Raw genomic sequence first — 23,637 nt, forward strand, 5'->3', positions numbered from 1 at the left:
TGTTTATGTTCAGTCAGTTTAAAGTAAAAAAGTGAAAATAAATAAAAAATAAAAATAATATTCCACTTTAAGTCTAAAGAAATTACTTCAGAAATAAATAAATGACTAAAGTGAATCAACACTTGACCTTTTTCCCCACCATCAAACAAACAAATTCCCTGAAAAACTAAAAAGTTTAATTTTGAGACAAACAAAAAGTTCAATATTTATTTAATTTAAAAAAGGGGGAAAAAACACCTCTTGGACTCTGATTGGCTGACACTCTCAGACCAATCAGGAGCTTGTTTCTGTCTTGCTGCCATCTGATAGGCTGCTGTCTGTCCGTTGGCGTTTGCTCTGGGGCAGCTCTGATTGGTCGGCGTCCCTGAAGCCCTCAGAGGTGATCTGGTACTCCACGGTGCAGTCTTTGTGAGCGGGTGATTTAAAAATGGCCGCCAAACGCCGAGGCCCCGCCCAGTGAAGGAGAAGTCTGATGGAAGCGGCGTGGCCCCAGTTCTCTCCGAGGGCAGGGACCACCTGTGATTTGCTGCCTTGCAGGCGTGTGGTCATCTGATTGGTCAACACCACGGCCAAGTTGTGGCTGGTTGCCATGGCAATGAGCTGCTGGGCGAGGCCGTTGAGGAGGCGGGTCCTCTGCGAAAGCTCGCCAAAGTGCTGTCGGAACGAAAATGCCACGCTGTCAATTACCAGGAGGCGGACCTTCGGGTGCTCGGACAGGAAGTCAGGTAGAAGCTGGAGTTCTGCCAGCAGCTCCACGTAGTCATGGCAACGCACCTGTGAGACAGACAGCCAATCAGAATCATTACATGCTCCTGGTTCATTGTTATCATTCTTATTTATCTGATGGTGTGTATGAGGATATTTTTGACGTATTGATGACTGATTTGATTGATTACCAGGAAAATGTTGGACAGGATTGTTTCTACACTGAAGGTTGTCATGGCGACTCGTTGCTCGTCATCTTCAACCAATAGGGAGCAGTGTTTGACGGCGGCCGTGGCGATGTTGGTGACTCTCTGCAGCAGGAAGCTTCCCTCAGTGTCGACGAAGACCACCTGACCTCCAAGGCCACCGAAACACGGCGGGACCTGAACGTCCACGGCGAGCTGCAGGCTGAGGGACGAATGATGTCATCAGAAACTTTATCGATCAGCTGACACAAACAAACACTGGTTTAGACTAGGGATGCACCGATCCACCTTTTCTGGTCCCGATACCGATTCCGATACCTGGGCTTTGGGTATTGACCGATACCGATACCGATCGGATACCAGTGCTAAAAGAATGACCTGCATGCCCTACTGTAAATTAAGACTGGTAACTGTTTTGGGTAAAAGGCAAAAAATGAGTACATATAGATTACTGAAGTTGATATTTATTTAAACTACAAAGGATTTAAATGTTTACCAGCAGTTTGGTAAAAACAATGCTTCAGGACTTACAGAAATTACTATTCAATTGTAAACTTTTATATCCTGTAGACTGGTAATGCAGCAAAAAACAAAGAACGTGCATCAGAAGTAACATTCCAGTATTACACAAGTGTTTTTAACCACATACTGTAAACAAAGTAACAAATCTCTGAGAAAATAGTGCAAACAACCTTGTAAAAAAGGCTTAGAGCTGGTTGCCTGGATCGGCACCATGGATCAGCCCTTTCCCACCGATACCCAATCCAGCTTTAAGGGGCTGGATCGGGCCGATACCCGATACCAGGATCAGTGGCGGTCCTTAAGTGTGTGATGTCATATTAAAACTATAAATACTGACCTCAGTTGTGTTTTCCCCGTCCCCGGCGTTCCACAGATTTCAGTCGTTTTCCCGATAGGAAGTCCCCCGTTGAGTGCGGTGTCGAGCTGTGAGCAGAAAGTGACGATGTTCGTAAGCTCCTCCTCCTTCTGCAGGTGATCCAGAGCACTAAGAGAGGCCACACCTCCACCTGAGCTCACTGCCTGCAGAACCTCTGACGCCTCCTGCTGGGACAAACACGCCTCTGCAACACAAACACATTCAATAAAGCAGAGAGCATGTCCAGATCAGTTTAGCCTGCTAGCTGCCTTTTCATTAATGCTGTTCACTCTTTACTGTCCAGATTCATGTGGAAAACACAGCAGGAACACATGTGTCGGAAATAGCTCAGGAGGGGAGTTAATGCACTAGATATTCACATTACTAATCAGATTCTCATGATCATTTGGTTTACGAAATGTCTGATGAATGAAAAATGTGAGTGGTTCTACACCCCTAATCCTTCATTTGATATCTGTGGTGGACTTTTCTATTATCTTATAACTATAAATGTGATAAACTGTCAGTCAAACTTTTTAATTTTCAAACTCAAGCCTTTGTTGCTTGGAAGATTGGATCAAGTCTTTAAATACCAGTTTAAGTGCAAAACTCTGATGTTTGTGATGTAAAAAAAAAAAAACAAAGAAATGAAATATTTTTCTAAATTGGATTTAACCTCTTAAGCCCCAGCGGGACCCAATTTGGTCCTGACGCCTTGATCCAAACAAACTTGCTCTGTGCACAAAAACAGTCATGTTACACATCAAATTAAACAGAAGAAGCTCAGCTACAAGCCCAAATAATCCATTTTTACCTACACTACATCCAACTCTAAAAGGACTCAAATCAATGATCACATTTCAAAGTGGAGATCTGGGTGATTTGAGAGGGAAAAAAATAATTCCATGCTGCAGTGACCACCTATAACGGCATATGAGTAAAAAAAATGTTTGATACCTTGAATGGCAGAGATTGTACCAAATTGGGCTCAAATGGCACAAGAGGGGAATTCGCCTGGATATTTTCTTACTAAAATCTCTCTTATTTTGTCCTGATAACCCTCTAGTGGCATGAAAGTTGAAAGCAGTAATGTCAAAATGTGGTGCTTTGACCTACTGGAGATTTTTGTACTTCAACTGTATTATTTCTATGAGATATATATATTATATATATATATATATATATATATATATGCTAAAATATGGGATATACATACATATATGCTAAATTATGGGATATATATACTAAAATATGGGATATATATGCTAAAATTGCATAAAAAAATAGGCAAAAATGAAATTTTCCATTTGCCAACTTGACTCCCTCTGATCCAGTAACATACATATATTTACACTTTGAACAAATTTCACAAGTGTCCTCTTCATTATTGTACCTTGATCATTCAAATAGAACTTGTAGTCACAGAGTTATACTCATTTAAAGATAGACTGGAAATTTCAAGCAGTAGCCTAATAAAAAAGGTTAGGGATTAACAGATTAAGAAAGATTTAAATAAATGGTTAGACCTGTGGACAAATGGATGCCACACTTAAATAGAAACAAAAATACTTCACCTCTAGTTAAAAGGGATTAGTAGTAGCAATAATGGGTCAACAGAAACAATATTAAGCTTAAGTAGCAAGAATTGGTTTAGAAGTGGCAAAAACAGGCAGGAAAAAAGTGGCTGAAAGTAGGGGTGCACCGATTGCAATTTTCTGGCCGATCACCGATCTCTAAACGGCCTGACCTGCCGATACCGATTTTGGCCAATACCGATTCTTTTTATAACTGACAGCATACACCTTCAATGTTCCAATCTTATTTTACTGACTAACATTGAACAATACCCGTGAAACAATACAAACTTGTTGTTTTAACTGCACAGAACAGTTAAAACAACAACAGGTAGTTCTCTCAAATATAAATGAAAAGTTTAAAGCATCGCTGTCCAAACTACTAAATTATATCAGTTCCTTTAGTCTTTCATTTTTCACGTTTTAGTAGGTAGATGCATATGAAGCCGATCTTATCCTCTGATCTTATTTACAAGGATCGGACGATTGCCGATCTCCTAAAATTAAGGAAATCGGCATTGATACCGATTTTGGCCGATCAATCGGTGCACCCCTAGTGGAGAGAGTTCAAAACTGACAAAAATAGATGTTAAATGGAAAAATGTGTTAAATTGGTGGGAAAAAGGATGAAAAAAGGTAAAAATTTTGACAAAATTGGTGTAAGGTGGCAACAGTTTAATTTTGAAAATATTATTTCGTTTTTTAGGGCAACTTGTGACCCCCTCTCAGTGTCTCGCGACCCCAAAGGGGGTCTCGACCCAAAGGTTGAGAACCACTGGGTTAGAGGCTCTAATATTGGTTGTCAATTTTTTTTCCCCGATTAACTGCCCCGCTTTAATTCCTGAATTCTGTTTTTATTCACATTTGACATAAAATCCCAACTTTTTTTGAAACTGTGGTTTGTCTACTGATCGACCAGTAACCGGCCAGAAAATAAAATCAACTACTGCGAAAATATTTGTGACCAAAATATTTCCATACATTTTCTTTAATACGTTGGTAACCGCTGTGTATTAATCACAGACATTGTAACTGAGGGGTTCATGGTGGTCTATGAGGGTCGCTGGTCCGGTAGAGTCCGGGAGAGTCCGGGAGGTCCTGTTTTTAGTGGTAACGGGTGTGTCAGTGTGTTACCTGCGCTCAGGTGTGTTGGTGTCACGTGCAGCAGGTCAGAGGTGAACTGGAATCCCGCGGTGACCAGTTTAACTCTAACACTGGGGGTTATATTCAGAGAGGAGACGGGTCTCTGCATCTCTGCTGCTACATGCTAACGCTAGCTTCACATCCCGCCGTGTCGGCTTGAAAAAACAAAGCAGAAGAACTTCCGGTCTGACTTTTCAAAGTTAAATTCTTTTGTGAATTTCTAGTTAATTTTTAAGCTTTTTAAAAACAGTCGATGGATAGATTTTAGACTTAAGCCTAAACCTGAATCAAAATTTCAAATCGTCCAGTCTAGCAGCAGTTTAATCAGGATTTTCACACAACCAAAGTCTTACTCAAAAAGCCCAGCAGCGGAAGTAGTGGCGGACTCTTCTTCTTTGTAATTTTTGGCGGTTGTCAAACAAAGGAATGGGGCCTTTCCGCCATCTACTGGTAAAACGTGTGGATCAGGATCTTATACTACCTGTATTTATGAAAGTAAATTATCTGAATCCATTTAGTTTGCTTTAATTAAATAAAATCCTATTAGACTTATTTTCAGAGTTTTTTTGGAGTCCATCTATTACAGGGCTCATCAAGAACATCTGCACAAGGGCCAGATTTAGTCTTGACAGAGTCTCTGGGAGCCAGACCTCCAAATAAAGAAAAATTAAATAAATATTTTCGTCTGAATAAAATATTGTTGTATTAGTATTTGTGTTTCTTTTCAAACCGCAGGATATTTTTAGGCATTAACAGTGAGATATATCCCAATATATAATGTTTTAGACCACAAGCAGACGGTTGATGATCAGTGATCTATTATGTCCAACCTTTATTTTCTCTCCTGAGCTCTAGAACAAACAGTTTTCTTTCTACCTCATATTTCTGACAGTATAAAATCACACGTTCCACTGCTGGGCTTTGCTATTTCCTATAAAGTTTGAAAAAGTTAAAAGTCTTGAGTCTTTGGTCGGCTCTGCTCACTAAAGTCATGTTGAGGGTTTTTATATCCAGATTCTGCGGCTAACTGAAAAGTTAAATTTGTTGAGTTAGGTTTAATGTTCTTGCTGCTTAAAATTTTAGTTGCACACAAATGGAAAAGGTATAAAATGCCTTCTTTTAAAGCTTTTGGGAGTAGAACATAATTTACAGGAAAGCTGTGAAAGTCTGCTAAAGTTAGCGTTAGCATTTGTAGGACAGCTGAAGACAGCAGCCAGCTATCCATCTAAGAACATGGGTCTCTGTTAATATCCCCGGTCAACATGCTAGCAGCTATAAGGCTCAGGACTGGCATTTATTTTACATTTCTCCGGATGCTTAAATGGAGCTTGTCTTCTCCTAGGGGCTCATCAGAGTTTAGTCCTTCTATAGTGAGAGCAAGCACTAGTCCAGGGGTGTCACTCAGTCGCAGCAGGGGCCGGATTCTGGATTTAGGTCTAACCTGAGGCCTAACAGGGTCAGCATTTAACCATAACTGTCAACCTCATTTTCACCAGTGATAAAATATAAAACAAACAGCACTGATGATAAATCATTTGGAAATTCAAAAAAGTTAAAATGATAAGTTTAAAGGCTCAAATCTGAGATAAAAGTCAAACTTATTAGTTCAAAAGATCAGAACACGATATTAAGAATACAAAAATAATGTTTATGAAGAGAAAATACATGAGGAGAAAGTTAAAATCATAAGTTCGAAAGGTAAAAATATGAAATCAAATTCAAAATCATGAGTTTAAAAGTCAAAATATGACTTGAAATCTTAAATTGTTTGTCTGATAATTCAAAATATGGGATTAAATATCCAAAATTAGGAGTAGAAAATGTCACGATATGAGCTAGAATCCAAAAATGATGACTTAAAAAGTTAAAAAATATGACTTAAATTCAAATTGGGAGTGTAAAAGGTCAAAATATGATATAAAAAGTAAAAATGTGTCATTTAAATGTCAAAATATGAGAAAAAAAACAATGAAAACAATGAGTTTAAAAGTCAAAATATGACTTAAAATTTAAAATTCCTAAAGTAAAAGATAAAATGTGACTTATAAAGTCTAAATTCTGAGTTGAAAAGGTCAAAGTATGAAAGAAAAAATCACAAGTTCGAGTCGTAATCTTGAGATGCAAAATTTAAAATATGAAATAAAACACTGATGATTTTTTATGAAATCTCTTTACTATACTCTTTACTATATTTTAAATCATCAGGGTTAAGTTTACATGTTTATACTGGAGGAAATCTGCAGACCTCAGACTGGTGGGCCAGTTAGAATACAAATATGATCTGGTCTTGCAGGTCTTGAATTACACCTGTCACTAGTTGTACCCCAATGTTGCATTTGATATACAGCTGCAGTCTAAATAATTAAACCCCCATTGAAATAAGAATTGATCCACAGAGGTTTGGGGATTCTGCTCTGTGACGCCACGGAACCAAACTGGAACTTTTTGTCCCGATAGATCTGCGGTCTGTCTGGAGGAAGAAGAATAAAGCAGACGCTGAAAAGAAAACTGAGCCCACACTTCAGCATGGCGGTGGCTCGCTGATGCTCTGGGGCTGCTCTGCATCCTCTGGAAACCTGCAGCATGTGGAAGGACAGGAAGGATCAGGAAATCCTAGGAGGAACCGTCACGCCGTCTGTGAGGAAACTGAAGCTTGGACCTTCCAACAGGACCATGATCCGAAGCAGATCTCAGATTCCACCAAGGCTTGGCTGCAGAAGAAGTCCTGGAAGATTCTACAATGGTCATCTCACTCGCCTGAGTGGAACCCCATAAAAAATCTGTGGTGGGATTTAAAGGAGGTGGTTGCAGCATGCAGACCCAAGAATATGACTGAAGTGGAGGTTTGCACATTAGGAACGGGCTAAGATTCCTCAGGAACGCTGCCAGAAGCTGGAGTCTGCATATGGATCTGGTCTGCAGCAGGTCAGAGAAGCTAAAGGTGCTCTAAGGACTGAAGATGCTGACATGAAGGGGTTACATCATTCTGAGAATGGAGAAGTCATCATAAGTTACATTTTAAGTTGGATTTAGAGGAACCACTTGACGCATTTGTTGTGTTTCAATTCCTTTAGTTTGATTTGAAACAGCAGAACGTCTGAACATTTTCACAATAAACCGGATTTACAATGAGGGTTCAATCATTTTGATGTCAACTGTAAATCACTGCCCCTCCTCTTTTCTCAACGATCTGAATAAATATTTATCATGACACATTATCTAACCTAAACTAAGCATAAACATTGCAGAACCTTGAGTGGACAGAATTAGAAATACAGAGGGAGGAGAGTGTGATGTTTACAGGATGTGAACCTCATCATTTATTTAAAAAAAGGAGAAGTAGCTTTTTAAGAAGGAAGATTCTTGGTGTTAAACCATCTGAGGCTCAGAATCATGAAGGTCTGCACCACTTTGCTCCTCTTCATCTTCATCCTCAGTGAGTACTTTCCTCTGGATTTTATAGAAAGAGAAAATGTTTCTTACACAGAGCAGAAGCTCTCTGAGAAAGCTGACCTCTGTCCACAGAGATTCTGCTCTCTCTGCTGCATTCATGTCTTTATATGTGCACCTTTATTTACCTGCTTTAAGTCTTTAACAATGATACCTTTGCACACGGTTTGCACTTTAAAGCCCTAACCATGCACTCAACTGTTCTGATGAATGTAAATCAATCAAACTTAAAATATCAGATCCTTTTCTAATGAGCTGCAGCTCCATTCAGAGCACTGATGGACTAACTTTCCTCTGTTCCTCTCATTCCTGTAACCGGTGTTCTTATGAGGGTGATTGTTTGTATTTCCAGCTGCGCCACAGGATGGAGAAACCTCCTTTTTTGGTCCCTTTCGCGTCATTAACCTGACTGGGACTGAGGGTGGAACAATCACTTTTCAGTGCGCCTTCGATTTCCCAGAAATGATGAAGACCCTCCAAAGAGGTGATGGACAAATTCTTCTTGAAACGACCGGCAGCAGAGCTCAGCGCGGGAGATACAGGATGGAGTATGATGAAGCAGAGAGAGCATATTCTTCTATGACACTGCATGTGAGCATCACAGAGCTGAAAAAGGACGACTCTGGACGATACAGCTGTGTGTTTGATGAAGGTCGTCGTCCAAGTCTAACCCAGGAGTTTGAGCTCAGAGTTGAAGATGGTGAGTTTGGATTGAAAGCTCATCTGTAAAACATAGACTACACCACAGTAGACTGGAGTGTTGCTGCTCCAAACACAGTAATATCTGTCAGCATACATGAACCACACTGATTATCTATAAGAAATGATGGCTTTGAATGTAAAAAGACTTCTCAAACATTCTCATCAGCTCCATCAACCTCTGCACCAGAGACAACGCCTCTCTCACTGACCCATCCAGGTACGTTCATCAACTTTGAGGAGATCACTCAACCAGCCTTAACTAGGCCAGACCCACCTCTCATACACACACTATATGGACAAAAGTATTTGTCCACCTGCCCATTCCACCAGCAGGGACTGTAATGGTGTTGTATTCAGATCTTTCATTCTCACTCAGATCCAACAACTTCTAAACTGATCCAGATTCCCCAAGCTTTCCCATCAGCTCCTCCAGCCTCCAGAGAGAACATAAGACCACCAACCCCTCCAGGTATGTCCACCTTCAGAGATATTACCAATCAACATAAGATAGGATAAGGTGGAATTTATTCATCCCAAGGAAAACTTTTGTGTCAGGTTGGTCTGGCATCATAGTCTAAATAAAAGTAACACAAAGGACCATCAAATTTAAGTGAAATACAAACTAGAGCTACTGGCTGATGGTCATACACCCCTGCATCCTGGACGAGCCCCCATTGGTCAAATGTGGGTTAGGGTGTTTTCACCTCTGAAAGTCTGGACCAAGGTCCGTGTTTTTGATCCATTGTCTACATTTGGTTCAGTCTGTCTGGGTTTCACACTGTCATTACTGCAAACGGACTAACAGACTTCACATGATGAACCCACGTGATATCGTCATCAGCTACGTGGTTTCCGTGTCTCTGTAGTTTACACTGATTGGTCATTTGGCCGGCGGGCGTCTGACGTCAACACGTTGAATAACGCGAGTCTTGAATGTTGTAAACGAATGAAATCGTCATTCCTACCATCAGATTATTGTTGATTTTCAACCAAAAGCTTGAAGAGCTGTAAATAAGGCTGGTCTGAGTTCATCTCATGAGTTTTATCATTAGACGACAACTTTATCATCGTCAACAGGAAAGGAGAAGAAAGTATTCAATCCTGCGAGCCACTGCACCATCGACTCTGGAGGGAAGGTATGTGCTGTAAAGTCTTGAAAAGATGAGCTGTCAGTAGTGAGGTACAACTTTATCTACAATTTTATGAAATATTCCGTGCTTGGACAATCTCCATTCAACATAATAACGGACACTTCTACTCCTCCCGTAACATAAAGCAGCTACCGTTAGCCCACCCTGTCCAGGCTGCTGGTTAATTTCAGTCCGTGAGATTGTTGTGGGCTCTTCTGCGGCTCATTTTGTTATGGTGATGGATTTACTTTGCCAGTAGTCATGTGGTAACTTCCTGTCATTGATACGAAGGTCTGAACTTTTTGAAAAAAAAAAAGTTTTCACACTGGGCATGAATGAGACCGTGGTTCTGTTTGGTCCGGACCAAGACCACATCTTTTTTTTTTCTGACCAAAGTCTGGCTGTTTGGTCTGGACCACGGTCCAGGGGAGGTTTCACACCTATCATTTTGGTTCGGACCAAATGACGTAGGTGTGAAAGCCCCCGAAAGTCAGTGATAAAGTAAAGAGTCACGCATGTTTGACAGGAAGTGTATTTTCTAAAAACTGAAGCAGCCCTACCCAAACTCATATGCTACAGTCCAGTTTTCTCAAATGTTTTAACATATTCAAAAAATCTTAAAACTTTGCACATGTATCTGGCCTGATGAAAAATTTGATATTTTATTGTTTATTTGACATTGGTGACAGACATTGACTCAGTAGCGCCCCCTAAACCTGGCTGGAGGTCCACTGTTTAGAGAGCATGATTTTTGGCCATTTCCAGGGTCCTTTAAGGATGAACTCCTCCTAGGCTGTTACTCTGAAATCAGCGAAATTTGGTTTCTAGCTAGAAGAGACCTGAATGATGAAATGCTGTTCGGCTCCTGCAAAAAACTCAGAAGGTGTGGCCGTGGGGGCGCGCCATATTTTGATGTCTCAAAATGGCAGAGAATCTGACCTTTTCTAAAATAAACAGAAGTTGTTCCATGGTGACACATTATTTGCCATGAGAGAGGAAGAAGGTTTTTGAAGGGCTTGTACTGGCTGAGTTGTGCACCCAACAATATTTTAAAAATCAGCCCCTGCAGCACGATTAAATAGTCCTTTTTGGTTTAGAAGGTTCCTGAGTGAACTGTTTGAGTGCTCTTTTCGCCAAGATCCCAACCTGGCCTAACCCCGATGTGTGTTCAGGTGCAAGGGCCCGTTCAGAGCTGCTTGCAGCCCTATCTCCATATACCTTCATTATAAACAGAGAATTTCATTTTCAGAGACACTACTGTTATTAAAAGTATTTGTGGAGTTACACATTAAAATGATAAGAGCCAGTCAGCTAAATGTTCTCTTTTCACATTCCCCTCTTTTAACGGCTGCACAAACTCAGAGGTTACTGCTGTGCCTCACAGAAACAAAGTCCCTGGTTCTCTTCCTGTATGGAGTTTGCATGTTCTCCTCGTGCATGCATGGGTTCTCTCGAGGTACTCCAGCTTTCTCCCATCACCAAAAACATGACATGTCATTTCTGACATTTTTTGTATTTGGTAGGAGATTTTCAGGTTTCAGACTGGGCTGAGGTGTACTTTTGGTTTTGGAAAGGCTGCTCTAGTTTTAGTAAATATACATCCTAAAGCCGGGTGTACACTGTGTGATTTCAAGCCAACCATACGATGGTCATGGCAGAATGTCATCTCACACTGTGACTGAATCGTTTACGATGCACGACCATTGCACACGAGTTTTGTGCTCACACTGTACGATCCAACGGTCGTGCACAACCTGAGTGCTCACACTGTGCCACTGAAGTCGGGACGGACTGTGACAGAGACCTGCAGAGTTTCCTTTTTAAAAAGTCTCAGGGTTTGAGGGTGAAGTGTTTCCAGTCATAAAATAATCCCCCAAAGTTGTTTATTCTGCTTGCGTTTCTGCTCTGACTGTGAAATGTACTACCAAAATATCAAACGTGCCAGAAATCCTCCCGACCAGTCGGGAGCAGGCTGAAAGGTCGTAGTCGGGCTGTGGTCGGCCGTCGCACCGCCCTGTACACAGCACGACAAACCACGCCTGATCTGACTGAAAGTCAGCCGGCCTCAGAGTGAGTCGTGCGACTCTAAATTTGTGGCTGAATCGCAGGATAATCGCACTGTGTACACCCGACTTTAGACTCGTCCCATGTGTTCCACATCCTGACCAATGGGGGCTCGTCCGGTATCCAGAGGTGTACAACCACAAGCCATGTCATTTCTGACATGCATGATTCATGTCAGAAATGACATGTGTCGCTTGAATGCATGATTCAAGGATAATTCCAGATGATTTAGTACCAAGAGGAGGTAATGTCCTCAGAGTAACCACTAGTATTAACTCTAACACCTCACACTGCTAATAAACCTCATTATCTACTAAAGCAACGATGGATGCTCATTCTTTAAAGCTTTACATTCTTGTCCCTCATTGGTTCAGATGAGGTGATGAATATAATTTCATAATGAACAGAGAAAGTCTAAATACCTGGTGTCCCTGTGTCGGAGCGCAGCTCCATTCCCAGACTTAGACATTGGGCTTCAGCTGTACGTGCGCCTGGTTCTCTTCACCGTGACCATCGTTTCATCTGCTAGTCTGCTGATCGTCTGCTGGGGGAGGATCAGAGGAGACAAAGGTGAGAACACACACACACAGAAGAAGACTAAACCTTCTCACAGCGTCTCTGCTCAGGATTAAACACTCTGGACTTCTCTGAGAGGTGGCATGAATCTAGTCTTGAACCTCTGTGTTTGTCTTTCAGAGCCTGACGCTGAGCTGGACTACCTTAACATCTCCAGTGTGAGTGTTTGAGAACATCTGGAATCTTCTTCATTAGTGTTTGTAAACCTGCTAACTGAACACTGATCTTCTTCTGCAGGGCTGTGAGGAGTGTGAGGAGGTCAGAGAGGAGATTGTGGACTGATGAAGAAGAAGAAGAAACTCAGGCCGGCTCCTGTATCTGCTGGACTGAGTTCTGAAGAAACAGGAACAGCTCATATCCTCTTCCTCAGCTACAGCTATGCATTAAAACCACTTTTTCTATTTTCAGGCTTCAGTGTGAACACATGAAGGGTGCTGAGTTTATCTTTCAGTAACTGCAGCATCTCTTTAGTTTGTTGGAGCCAAAATCTTCATTTTTCTAACATGTGAAAATATTAAAGGATGTTTGCATTGTTTCTGTTGAAGCCTCTGGAAACTTGGCTTGCTGTAATTCTTCTAATAAAACTGAACTAAAAAACAACAGTCTTTACAAAAATCCTCTTTTATCAGAGCCTTCTAAAAGCCTAACTAGGAGATGGAAACTAGCAATAGCTACAATCTCTACATGTGAAACATCAGCTACTTTTAGCTTGTTTGTAACAGGCTGAAGTTTTACTATGTAATTTGCATTGTCCCTATCAAATAAACTTTATAAATAAATAAATATTTAAATTCACATTTATTCTATCAAAGACACTCATGGAATAAATAAAGTACCTGCATAAACCACTACTAGAGAATATTAAAACTTTATCAGCAGGTTACATCTGACACACAGCAGAGTTTCTAAGGGTTTGATTGGAGGAGGTGTGACTAAGAATTAACAGAAAAAGATTTATTCTGTTAGGATTCTCTTTTGAATTCTTCTGTTTGTTTTATTATTAGGTCTCATTAATATAATTTTTAACTTTCCTTAAATAGCTTTATTTGGACGATAGGAAGATATTATCAGTCTTTGTTTTGGATGAAGTGTGAGGAACTTTTAATAACAATGATAAAAATAATAATAATAAAAATTGTATTAATAACAGTAATAATAATATAGTAATAATAATATAGCAATGACAATAATAATAATAATAATAATAATAATAATAATAACAACAATGAAAAAACTAAAAATAGTAATAATAATAATAATAATAATAATAATAATAATAATAATAATAAAGTTGTTAATAATAATGATAACAGGATGATTACAGGATGGCGTTCATGTCTTCTGTACCAATGTGAGCTTCAGACGTGGAGTCTGAATGTGGAGTTTAATCAGACAGCAGCCAGGAGAACGTTCTGGATGTACTTGCTCCATAATCTTCTTCCCTGCTTTTGGTGCATTTCCCTGGAAGCATTACAGCGCCACCTACATGCCTGGCATATAAACTACAGCATTTTTATAATGGATTCATGCTTCTGTGGACATTTCTAGATACGATGCGGCATTTATGGTAACCTTTTGAGAATAAAGCAGAAATAGATGGTTGTGTCTTCGTGTGCACGAGGTTTAGTGATTCAGACGGATCACAGATGAGCTTTGCTCCGTTTCTTCTTTTCTGCAGAAAAAACAAACTGAGACCAGTGGTACTCATGTGGCTCTTTAATGTCTTAATCTGAAATATTATTCATCAAGAAAACCTTAAAAAAAAAAAGGGAAACTTTGACCTCAGAAATCATCCATTGTAGGGGTGACCTGGAATAGTCGGCGATTCAACGATTCGCTTCAGAGGAGTCTGATTTGACTATGAACCTCATAGTCGACTCAGACTCCACCCACTGTCCTGCTGTGATGGGTTTGTTTATCTATGGCAAGCCGTTTTAACATTAAAAAGTTAAGTTTGATTATTGATAATTATAACAACAATGAAACAAATGATTAAAAAAAATAGTAATAACACCAGTAATAATAATATATTAATGATAATAACAATCATAATAATAATCATAATATCAATGACCTGAAAGATCTAAGGCTGCTTTGGCTATTAGGGAGTCATGTCAGAAATATGACCCAGAAGGTCTCTAAAGACCTGGACCCCTAAAAGGAGGGAGTTCCAGTCCTCCAGTCAGGAGAATATCAGTGCATGCATCTCTGTATTCAGACCAGCAGGGGGCAGGATGGGTTTGATTTTAGACAGTTGTGATGTGAATGAAGCAGGAAGGACGACTGTCTTTATGTGACGTTAAAAGCTGAGATTAGAATAAAAGAACTGCTGAGATTCTGCTGATATTTAAGGACTAAGGGAACTCTGAACCTGTTCATGACTGAGTTAGTAAAGATGAATAAATATAAATATAAAGTGTGTTTTACAGAAATAGGTCATTAAGAAATTTTCAGATGCCTGAGCCACCTCTCAACACGGAGTAGCAGCGGCTCTACTCCGAGTCTCTCCCAGATGACCGAGCTTCTCACCCTATCTCTAAGGGAGAGCCCAGACACCCTGCAGAGGAAACTCATTTCAGCCGCCTGTATCCGTGATCTCGTTCTTTCGGTCACTACCCACCGCTCATGACCATAGGTGAGGGTGGGAACGTAGATCCACCGGTAAATCAAGAGCTTAGCCTTTCAACTCAGCTCTTTCTTCACCACGACAGACCGATGCAGAGACCGCATCACTGCCAACGCCGCACTGATCCACCTGCCAATCTCCCGTTCCATTCTTCCCTCACTCGTGAACAAGACCCCGAGATACTTGAACTCCTCCACTTGGGGCAGAATCTCATTCCCAACCTGGAGAGGGCATTCCATCCACTTCCGTCTGAGGACCATGGCCTCAGATTTAGAGGTGCCGATTCTCATCCCAGCCGCTTCACACTCGGTTGCGAACCGTTCCAGTGAGAGCTGAAGGTCCCGGCCTGATGAAGCCAACAGGACCACATCATCTGCAAAAAGCAGAGACCTAATCCTGAGGCCACCAAACCGGACGCCCTTGACACCCTGGCTGCGCCTAGAAATTCTGTCCATGAAAGTTATGAACCGAACCGGTGACAAAGGGCAATGCGGACCAAGCCTTGACACCGGTCGTGTCACAGCTTGGTACAGGGACCAGACAGCCCTCATCAGGAGGTCTGGTACCCCATACTCCCGGAACACCCTCCACAGGATTCCTCGTGGGACACGGTCGAATGCCTTCTCCAGGTCCACAAAACACATGTAGACTGGTTAGGCAAACTCCCATGCACCCTCCAGGACCCTACAAAGAGTGTAGAGCTGGTCCACTGTTCCACGACCAGGACGAAAACCACATTGCTCCTCCTGGATCTGAGGTTCGACTAGCTGATGGACCCTCCTCTCCAGGACCCCCGAATAGACCTTGCCGGGGAGGCTGAGGAGTGTGATCCCTCTATAATTGGAACATACCCTCCGGTCCCCCTTCTTAAAGAGGGGAACCACCACCCCAGTCTGCCAGTCCAGGAGCTGTCCCTGATGTCCACGCAATGTCACAAAGGCGTGTCAGCCAAGACAGCCCTACAACATCCAGAGCTTTGAGGAACTCAGGGCGGATCTCATCCACCCCAGAGGCCCTGCCACTGAGTAGCATTTTGACCACCTCAGCGACCTCAGCCCCCGAGATAGAAACGCCCACACCCGAGCCCCCAGACTCTGCTTCCTCATCAGAAGATGGGTGGATGGGATTGAGGAGGTCTTCGAAGTATTCCTTCCACCGACCCACAACATCCAGGGTCGAGGTCAACAGCGCGCCATCTCCACCATACAAGGCGTTGACAGCGCACTGCTTCCCCCTCCTGAGACGCCGGATGGTGGTCCAGAATCTTCTCGTAGCCGTACAGAAGTCGTTCTCCATGGCCTCTCCGAACTCCTCCCACGTCTGAGTTTTTGCTTTGGCAACCTCTGAAGCCACAAACCGCTTGGTCTGCCGGTACCTATCAGCTGCCTCTGGAGTCCCACAGGCCAAAAAGGCCCGATAAGACTCCTTCTTCAGCTTGAAAGCATCCTTCACTGCTGGCGTCCAACAGCTGGTTCGGGGGTTACCGCCACGACAGGCACCCACCACCTTATGGCCGCAGCTCTTATCAGGCGCCTTGACAACAGAGGAATGGAACACAGCCCACTCCAACTCAATGTCCCCCGCCTCCCCCGGGACATGGTTGAAGCTGTCTGAGGTGAAAGTTGAAGCGCCTTCTGACAGGGGCTCCGCCACACGTTCCCAGCAGACCCTCACAGTACGTTTGGGCCTGCCAGGTCTGACCGGCATCCTCCCCACCAGCAGCGCCAACTCACCACCAGTCGGTGATCAGTCGACAGCTCTGCCCCTCTCTTCGCCCCAGTGTCCAGGACATGTGGCAGCAAGTCCGTTGATACGACTAGAAAGTTGGTGGCTCGGTGATGCTCTTTGCATCCTCTGGAAACCTGCAGCATGTGGAAAGACAGATGGATTCACTGAAGGATCAGGAAATCCTAGGAGGAACCGTCACGCCGTCTGTGAGGAAACTGAAGCTTGGACCTTCCAACAGGACCATGATCCGAAGCAGATCTCAGATTCCACCAAGGCTTGGCTGCAGAAGAAGTCCTGGAAGATTCTACAATGGTCATCTCAGTCGCCTGAGTAGAACCCCATAAAAAATCTGTGGTGGGATTTAAAGGAGGTGGTTGCAGCATGCAGACCCAAGAATATGACTGAAGTGGAGGTTTGCACATGAGGAACGGGCTAAGATTCCTCAGGAACGCTGCCAGAAGCTGGAGTCTGCATATGGATCTGGTCTGCAGCAGGTCAGAGAAGCTAAAGGTGCTCTAAGGACTGAAGATGCTGACATGAAGGGGTTACATCATTCTGAGAATGGAGAAGTCATCATAAGTTACATTTTAAGTTGGATTTAGAGGAACCACTTGAAGCATTTGTTGTGTTTCAATTCCTTTAGTTTGATTTGAAACAGCAGAAAGTCTGAACATTTTCACAATAAACCGGATTTACAATGAGGGTTCAATCATTTTGATGTCAACTGTAAATCACTGCCCCTCCTCTTTTCTCAACGATCTGAATAAATATTTATCATGACACATTATCTAACCTAAACTAAGCATAAATGTTGCAGAACCTGGAGTGGACAGAATTAGAAATACAGAGGGAGGAGAGTGTGATGTTTAGAGGATGTGAACCTCATCATTTATTAAAAAAAAGGAGAAGTAGCTTTTTAAGAAGGAAGATTCTTGGTGTTAAACCACCTGAGACTCAGAATCATGAAGGTCTGCACCACTTTGCTCCTCTTCATCTTCATCCTCAGTGAGTACTTTCCTCTGGATTTTATAGAAAGAGAAAATCTGTCTTACACAGAGCAGAAGCTCTCTGAGAAAGCTGACCTCTGTCCACAGAGATTCTGCTCTCTCTGCTGCATTCATGTCTTTATATGTGCACCTTTATTTACCTGCTTTAACCCGCCTGTGTCTCTGAGGGTGTTTTTGACCCTTTTGGACTTTATTTTGTGGATAACTTTGGTTGTGTTGATGCATGTGGCATACATTTTGCCGAGGGTGTGTATTTTGGGATAAATTTTGGTATTTCAGGGAAAAAATGTTTTTAAAGTCTTTAATTCACTGTGTAAAAAACAGTCACACCTGAGTCTCTAAGGTTTTTTGATTCTTCACCCCATCTGCTCCCATTATAAACACATTTTCTGAATACGCTGCCATTGCAGTTTGATTAATTTTCATTTTTATTTTTTATTCTTTGGGGTTGAAATCCCTTCAAATTTGTATTTTTCATTGTTTTTTATTAGGTTGTGATATTTTCTCATATGCTGTAGAGCCACCATTGAGAGGCCATGTCAGCATTTTTACATTATCATATTATATCAAGCACTGCAGGCTAAAAGAATAAATATTTAGAACAAAACTCATTTGGGTGTCTTCTAGGGATGCCAGAGTGTGGTGTGAAAGTGTGCATTGAGGAATTGATATGTGTGTGTGTGTGTGTGTGGGTGTGTGTGTGTGAAGCCCAAACACAGCCACTAAAACACTGATCATCAACTGGCGGCCCGAGGGCCAAATCAGGACCCCCAAAGCTTTCTGTCCGGCCCACAGAAGATCATTAAATTCAGAAAAGGAGGAAAAGAAGATGTTCTGCTTTTAGGAGTGTCTTTTGACTTCAAATGTCTGCAGCTGTTAAATCCATCCCAACAACAACAAAAAAAAGACTATTGAAATAGTTTTAGAATGATCTGATGTTGACCTGTTTTTACAGAAATTCACTCGTCATTCATAGTTAGTAAATATATTTTTAAAAATGGCCAGAGTAAGTGATGAAAAGGGGTGAGAGAGTGGCAAAGGGGTTGTAGAGAGACACAAAGGAGCCAAAATGTGCAGGAAAAGAGGTTAAAATGTGGCAAAAAATTGGTAAAAGAGGAAAAAAGAGGTGAAAAGTCTAAAAAATCAGTTGTTAGTGGCAAGAATGGTGCAAAAAAGTAATGAAAAAAGGTTAAAAAGTGGCAAAAATGGATACAAGATTGGCACAAAGGGGCAAAATTTGCAGAAAATTGGTTTAAAAGGGGTTAGAGAGCAGAAAAAATGTTTTAAAGAGGCAAACGGTATCAAAAATGAGTCAAAAGTGGCAAAAATAGCCTGGCAAAGTTGTAAAAATGAGTTAAAGAGTGTCACAATGGACAAAAATGATCAAAAATAAATTGAGGGGCAGAAAATGTTGCAGAAATGTCCAAATGAAGTAATGAAAGGGTTAAAAGTGGCAAAAATGAATGAATATTAGTGCTGAATCACAGCTGGGGAGGGCCCATTATTTGGGATTTTCAGGGGTCCGGATGATTCTGTGGGCCGGTCTGTCTCTTTGTGTCCTGCTGCATTATAGATAACAGGGATAGATCTCACTGTAATACCTAAAAACATCCTGGGGTTTGAAAAGAAATACAAATACTAATACAATCATATTTTAATCAGACTGAAATATTGGTTTAATTTTTGTGTATTTGAAAGTCCGGCCCCCAGAGTCTCTGTGGAGACTAGATCTGGCCCTTGTGCAGATGTGGTTGATGACCCCTGATCTAAAGTCATGGTCAGTACAATGTTTGCATGTGGAAGGTGGTTGAGTGGGTGTGTGTTTGTGCGTGACTGTGTGTGTGTGTAGACAGCTACAAATGCTTTTTTATGTTCATTTTCAAAGTCCTCGATGATGTTAACAAATTTAAAAGCCTGACAGCATCATGTACACACACACACACCTACACACAACCACAAACACAAATCCCCCCAACATCACCACCACACACCCACACCCAAACACACACCCACACAACTGCACACACACAAACCACACCCATCTGAATAATCATGCAAAAATGGTAAAATAGGATTCATCATTTCACATTGTACTGACCATAATTTAAGTGGCTGTGTTTGGGCTTCACACACACACACATATCAATTCCTCAATGCACACTTTCACACCACACTCTGGCATCCCTAGAACACACCCAAATAAGTTTTGTCCTAAATATTTATTCTTTTAGCCTGCAGTGATTGATATAATATGATAATGTAAAAATGCTGACACGGCCTCTCAATGGTGGCTCTACAGCATATGAGAAAATATCACCACCTAATAAAAACAATGGAAAATAAAAATTTGAAGGGATTTCAACACCAAGGAATGAAAAATAAAAATGAAAATAAATCAAACTGCAATGGCAGCGTATTCAAAAAGATGTGTTTATAATGGGAGCAGATGGGGTAAAAAACACCCTTAGAGACTCAGGTGTGACTGTTTTTTACACAGTGAATCAAAGACTTTAAAAACATTTTTTCCCTGGAATACCAAAATTCATCCCAAAATACACACCCTCAGCAAAATTGACGCCACATGCATCAACACAACCAAAGTTATCCACAAAATAAAGTCCAAAAGGGTCAAAAACACCCTCAGAGACACAGGAGGGTTGAAATATAATGAAGTACTGATCACAAATACTGGCTTTTAAGGGGTTAAAATTTTGAAACAGAACGAATATTCATTATAAATGGTGATGACTGAAGTGACATTGGAATTATACATTAATACAAATATCTTTTATGGCAGAGGGTGTTTTACCCTTAGGGACCTGGGTGTCGCACTTTTTTAGGGACCTAGGAGGGTTAAGTCTTTAACAATGATACCTTTGCACACGGTTTGCACTTTAAAGCTCTAACCATGCACTCAACTGTTCTGATGGATGTAAATCAATCAAACTTAAAATATCAGATCCTTTTCTAATGAGCTGCAGCTCCATTCAGAGCACTGATGGACTAACTTTCCTCTGTTCCTCTCATTCCTGTAACCGGTGTTCTTATGAGGGTGATTGTTTGTATTTCCAGCTGCGCCACAGGATGGAGAAACCTGCTTTTCTGGTGACTTTCCCCTCGTTAACCTGGCTGGGACTGAGGGTGGAACAATCACTTTTCAGTGCGCCTTCGATTCCCGGGATATGATGAAGACCCTCCAAAGAGATGATGGAGAAATTCTTCTTGAAACGACCGGCAGCAGAGCTCAGCGCGGGAGATACAGGATGGAGTATGAAGAAACAGAGATAAGAATCTCTGTAGAAACACTGCATGTGAGCATCACAGAGCTGAAAAAGGACGACTCTGGACGATACAGCTGTGTGTTTGATGAAGGTCGTCGTCCAAGTCTAACCCAGGAGTTTGAGCTCAGAGTTGAAGATGGTGAGTTTGGATTGAAAGCTCATCTGTAAAACATAGACTACACCACAGTAGACTGGAGTGTTGCTGCTCCAAACACAGTAATATCTGTCAGCATACATGAACCACACTGATTATCTATAAGAAATGATGGCTTTGAATGTAAAAAGACTTCTCAAACATTCTCATCAGCTCCATCAACCTCTGCACCAGAGACAACGCCTCTCTCACTGACCCATCCAGGTACGTTCATCAACTTTGAGGAGATCACTCAACCAGCCTTAACTAGGCCAGACCCACCTCTCATACACACACTATATGGACAAAAGTATTTGTCCACCTGCCCATTCCACCAGCAGGGACTGTAATGGTGTTGTATTCAGATCTTTCATTCTCACTCAGATCCAACAACTTCTAAACCGATCCAGATTCCCCAAGCTTTCCCATCAGCTCCTCCAGCCTCCAGAGAGAACATAAGACCACCAACCCCTCCAGGTATGTCCACCTTCAGAGATATTATCAATCAACATAAGATAGGATAAGGTGGAATTTATTCATCCCAAGGAAAACTTTTGTGTCAGGTTGGTCTGGCATCATAGTCTAAATAAAAGTAACACAAAGGACCATCAAATTTAAGTGAAATACAAACTAGAGCTACTGGCTGATGGTCATACACCCCTGCATCCTGGACGAGCCCCCATTGGTCAAATGTGGGTTAGGGTGTTTTCACCTCTGAAAGTCTGGACCAAGGTCCGTGTTTTTGATCCATTGTCTACATTTGGTTCAGTCTGTCTGGGTTTCACACTGTCATTACTGCAAACGGACTAACAGACTTTACATGATGAACCCACGTGATATCGTCATCAGCTACGTGGTTTGCGTGTCTCTGTAGTTTACACTGATTGGTCATTTGGCCGGCGGGCGTCTGACGTCAACACGTTGAATAACGCGAGTCTTGAATGTTGTAAACGAATGAAATTTCTTACCATCAGATTATTGTTGATTTTCAACCAAAAGCTTGAAGAGCTGTAAATAAGGCTGGTCTGAGTTCATCTCATGAGTTTTATCATTAGACGACAACTTTATCATCGTCAACAGGAAAGGAGAAGAAAGTATTCAATCCTGCGAGCCACTGCACCATCGACTCTGGAGGGAAGGTATGTGCTGTAAAGTCTTGAAAAGATGAGCTGTCAGTAGTGAGGTACAACTTTATCTACAATTTTATGAAATATTCCGTGCTTGGACAATCTCCATTCAACATAATAACGGACACTTCTACTCCTCCCGTAACATAAAGCAGCTACCGTTAGCCCACCCTGTCCAGGCTGCTGGTTAATTTCAGTCCGTGAGATTGTTGTGGGCTCTTCTGCGGCTCATTTTGTTATGGTGATGGATTTACTTTGCCAGTAGTCATGTGGTAACTTCCTGTCATTGATACGAAGGTCTGAACCTTTTGTAAAATAATGTTTTCACACTGGGCATGAATGAGACCGTGGTTCTGTTTGGTCCGGACCAAGACCACATCTTTTTTTTTTCTGACCAAAGTCTGGCTGTTTGGTCTGGACCACGGTCCAGGGGAGGTTTCACACCTATCATTTTGGTTCGGACCAAATGACGTAGGTGTGAAAGCCCCCGAAAGTCAGTGATAAAGTAAAGAGTCACGCATGTTTGACAGGAAGTGTATTTTCTAAAAACTGAAGCAGCCCTACCCAAACTCATGTACGCCACAGTCCAGTTTTCTCAAATGTTTTAACATATTCAAAAAATCTTAAAACTTTGCACATGTATCTGGCCTGATGAAAAATTTGATATTTTATTGTTTATTTGACATTGGTGACAGACATTGACTCAGTAGCGCCCCCTAAACCTGGCTGGAGGTCCACTGTTTAGAGAGCATGATTTTTGGCCATTTCCAGGGTCCTTTAAGGATGAACTCCTCCTAGGCTGTTACTCTGAAATCAGCGAAATTTGGTTTCTAGCTAGAAGAGACCTGAATGATGAAATGCTGTTCGGCTCCTGCAAAAAACTCAGAAGGTGTGGCCGTGGGGGCGCGCCATATTTTGATGTCTCAAAATGGCAGAGAATCTGACCTTTTCTAAAATAAACAGAAGTTGTTCCATGGTGACACATTATTTGCCATGAGAGAGGAAGAAGGTTTTTGAAGGGCTTGTACTGGCTGAGTTGTGCACCCAACAATATTTTAAAAATCAGCCCCTGCAGCACGATTAAATAGTCCTTTTTGGTTTAGAAGGTTCCTGAGTGAACTGTTTGAGTGCTCTTTTCGCCAAGATCCCAACCTGGCCTAACCCCGATGTGTGTTCAGGTGCAAGAGCCCGTTCAGAGCTGCTTGCAGCCCTATCTCCATATACCTTCATTATAAACAGAGAATTTCATTTTCAGAGACACTACTGTTATTAAAAGTATTTGTGGAGTTACACATTAAAATGATAAGA

General features: G+C 41.7%; 2 protein-coding genes across 2 annotated transcripts; one reads left to right on the forward strand and one right to left on the reverse strand.

The window, feature by feature from the left end:
• Nucleotides 1–193: 193 nt before the first annotated feature.
• Nucleotides 194–4,806, reverse strand: rad51c (RAD51 paralog C). Its single transcript, XM_041799636.1, has 4 exons — nt 4,497–4,806; nt 1,771–1,993; nt 897–1,113; nt 194–774 (listed from the first exon to the last, which is right to left on the reverse strand). The coding sequence occupies exons 1-4, from the start codon at nt 4,612–4,614 to the stop codon at nt 274–276; spliced, it is 1,059 nt and encodes a 352-aa protein (XP_041655570.1). The 5' UTR covers nt 4,615–4,806; the 3' UTR covers nt 194–273.
• A 3,073-nt stretch (nt 4,807–7,879) lies between these two features.
• Nucleotides 7,880–13,027, forward strand: LOC121517835. Its single transcript, XM_041799893.1, has 7 exons — nt 7,880–7,941; nt 8,308–8,655; nt 8,824–8,874; nt 9,034–9,126; nt 12,299–12,421; nt 12,548–12,585; nt 12,665–13,027. The coding sequence occupies exons 1-7, from the start codon at nt 7,899–7,901 to the stop codon at nt 12,707–12,709; spliced, it is 741 nt and encodes a 246-aa protein (XP_041655827.1). The 5' UTR covers nt 7,880–7,898; the 3' UTR covers nt 12,710–13,027.
• The last annotated feature ends 10,610 nt before the right edge of the window (nt 13,028–23,637 follow it).

Source organism: Cheilinus undulatus, linkage group 11, assembly GCF_018320785.1.
Source record: "Cheilinus undulatus linkage group 11, ASM1832078v1, whole genome shotgun sequence".
NCBI classification, from domain to species: domain Eukaryota; kingdom Metazoa; phylum Chordata; class Actinopteri; order Labriformes; family Labridae; genus Cheilinus; species Cheilinus undulatus.

Coding starts and splice junctions, on each gene's coding strand:
- LOC121517835 (XM_041799893.1), top strand. CDS start 7,899: ATGAAGGTCTGCACCACTTTGCTCCTCTTCATCTTCATCCTCA. Junction 8,656..8,823: donor TGAGCTCAGAGTTGAAGATG/GTGAGTTTGGAT, acceptor CATTCTCATCAG/CTCCATCAACCTCTGCACCA. Junction 8,875..9,033: donor TCTCTCACTGACCCATCCAG/GTACGTTCATCA, acceptor ATTCTCACTCAG/ATCCAACAACTTCTAAACTG.
- rad51c (XM_041799636.1), bottom strand. CDS start 4,614: ATGCAGAGACCCGTCTCCTCTCTGAATATAACCCCCAGTGTTAGAGTT. Junction 1,994..4,496: donor ACCAACACACCTGAGCGCAG/GTAACACACTGA, acceptor TTTGTGTTGCAG/AGGCGTGTTTGTCCCAGCAG. Junction 775..896: donor TCCTGTCCAACATTTTCCTG/GTAATCAATCAA, acceptor TCTGTCTCACAG/GTGCGTTGCCATGACTACGT.